Below are 1,243 nucleotides of genomic sequence, written 5' to 3'. Positions count from 1 at the left end.
GGTCTCGCACTGCCTCGCTGTTGGCGTGAACCAGCGAGATCAGTAGGCCTTGTATCATGGCTGTAGCTCCGGTCAGACTTCTGCTACGAAGGAGTTTCCTTCATGGATATCTTCCTAAAAAGAAATGTCGATCACTTGCAGGAAAATTACAGGTATGTAGGAAGGATTGCTTTTTGTGCTGCGCATTTTCTTTGTGCACCTAAGTGTTTTTTTCAGCACTTGTGTGAAGTTTATTGCACCCAACGAGTCTGCCCATGCTTCTTGTGTAGTAGAGATGTACTGTGGATACAGTGTGGTTGCAGTGTTTGTGGCCGCGGTCTACTTGAACCATACGGTTTATGTGAATGATCAGATATCAAGACACGCAACTCGGTTCGCTCGCTTGACCGAGCGTATCCCCACTAAGAAAACAACACGGAAGGCGTGAAGGGGGCGGGGAGTGAAAGTGAAAGGGGGGCATGAGAGGGGAGGGAACATAATTGGTTGACCATGTAAACATCAGCGGACACGGGCAACGGCGTGCTTATGCCAGTACCGGATTTTGTGGTGAAGGAACAGTTGCTTTTCATTTCACAGTATCAGTGCGGTCGCAGAAACTGTGCGATGGAGGATACCTGTACTTGTACGGAATAATGCCTTCCTCATCCATTATGTGCATGAAAAAAATCTATATAAAAAAAAGAAGAAAAAAAAAAGAAAAGAAGATTGTCGGACTATGATAGTACAAGGAACTCAGTAAAAAAAAAAATTTTTTTTAGAACACAGCAACACCAACATTAGAAAAAATTAATTGGCAAACCGAATTGCACAAACATGGAATACACTCCCAACTGAAGTTAAAACTTGCACAAAATTCTTACAGGTTCAAAAATCCCCTTGACACCAACATCATTTTAAAAGAAAAAAAAATTGATTATGAAGAATGAAACAAAGTTTCTTGCAGAAGAGTACTTTGCCTGCTTCTCCCAACAACAAACAAAAGAAGAAAATAAATAAATAAAATGGAAGAAGTGAAGATGAGGATGAGGACATAAAAAGGCTGAGAGGTCTAGGCAGATGACTTGCCAGCCCCTATACTACTACTACTACTACTAAGATAAAAAGAAAGAGAGAAAAAAGAAAAAAACAAAACAAAACAAAAATACAAAAGAAAAAAAACAACAACCTTATCACCAGCATATGCAAACAGAAGAAAATAGGCAAAAAAGATATTATTATTATCATAAAAAAGGAGAACAAAACC

The 1,243-nt window shown here is 39.5% G+C and overlaps 1 protein-coding gene across 1 annotated transcript in view; it reads left to right on the top strand.

Moving 5' to 3' along the window:
- Nucleotides 1-43: 43 nt before the first annotated feature.
- The window catches only part of LOC143289828 (calcium uniporter protein, mitochondrial-like), a 112,196-nt gene continuing 110,996 nt past the window's right edge, over nt 44-1,243 (top strand). Inside the window, exon 1 of the mRNA XM_076599008.1 lies at nt 44-152. Coding sequence (XP_076455123.1) covers nt 57-152 — 96 coding nt within the window. The 5' untranslated portion in view covers nt 44-56. The remainder of the gene's footprint in view (nt 153-1,243) is intronic.

The sequence above is a fragment of the Babylonia areolata genome, chromosome 1 (genome assembly GCF_041734735.1).
Source record: "Babylonia areolata isolate BAREFJ2019XMU chromosome 1, ASM4173473v1, whole genome shotgun sequence".
Lineage (NCBI taxonomy): Eukaryota > Metazoa > Mollusca > Gastropoda > Neogastropoda > Buccinidae > Babylonia > Babylonia areolata.
This window is presented reverse-complemented; position numbering and strand designations above follow the sequence as displayed.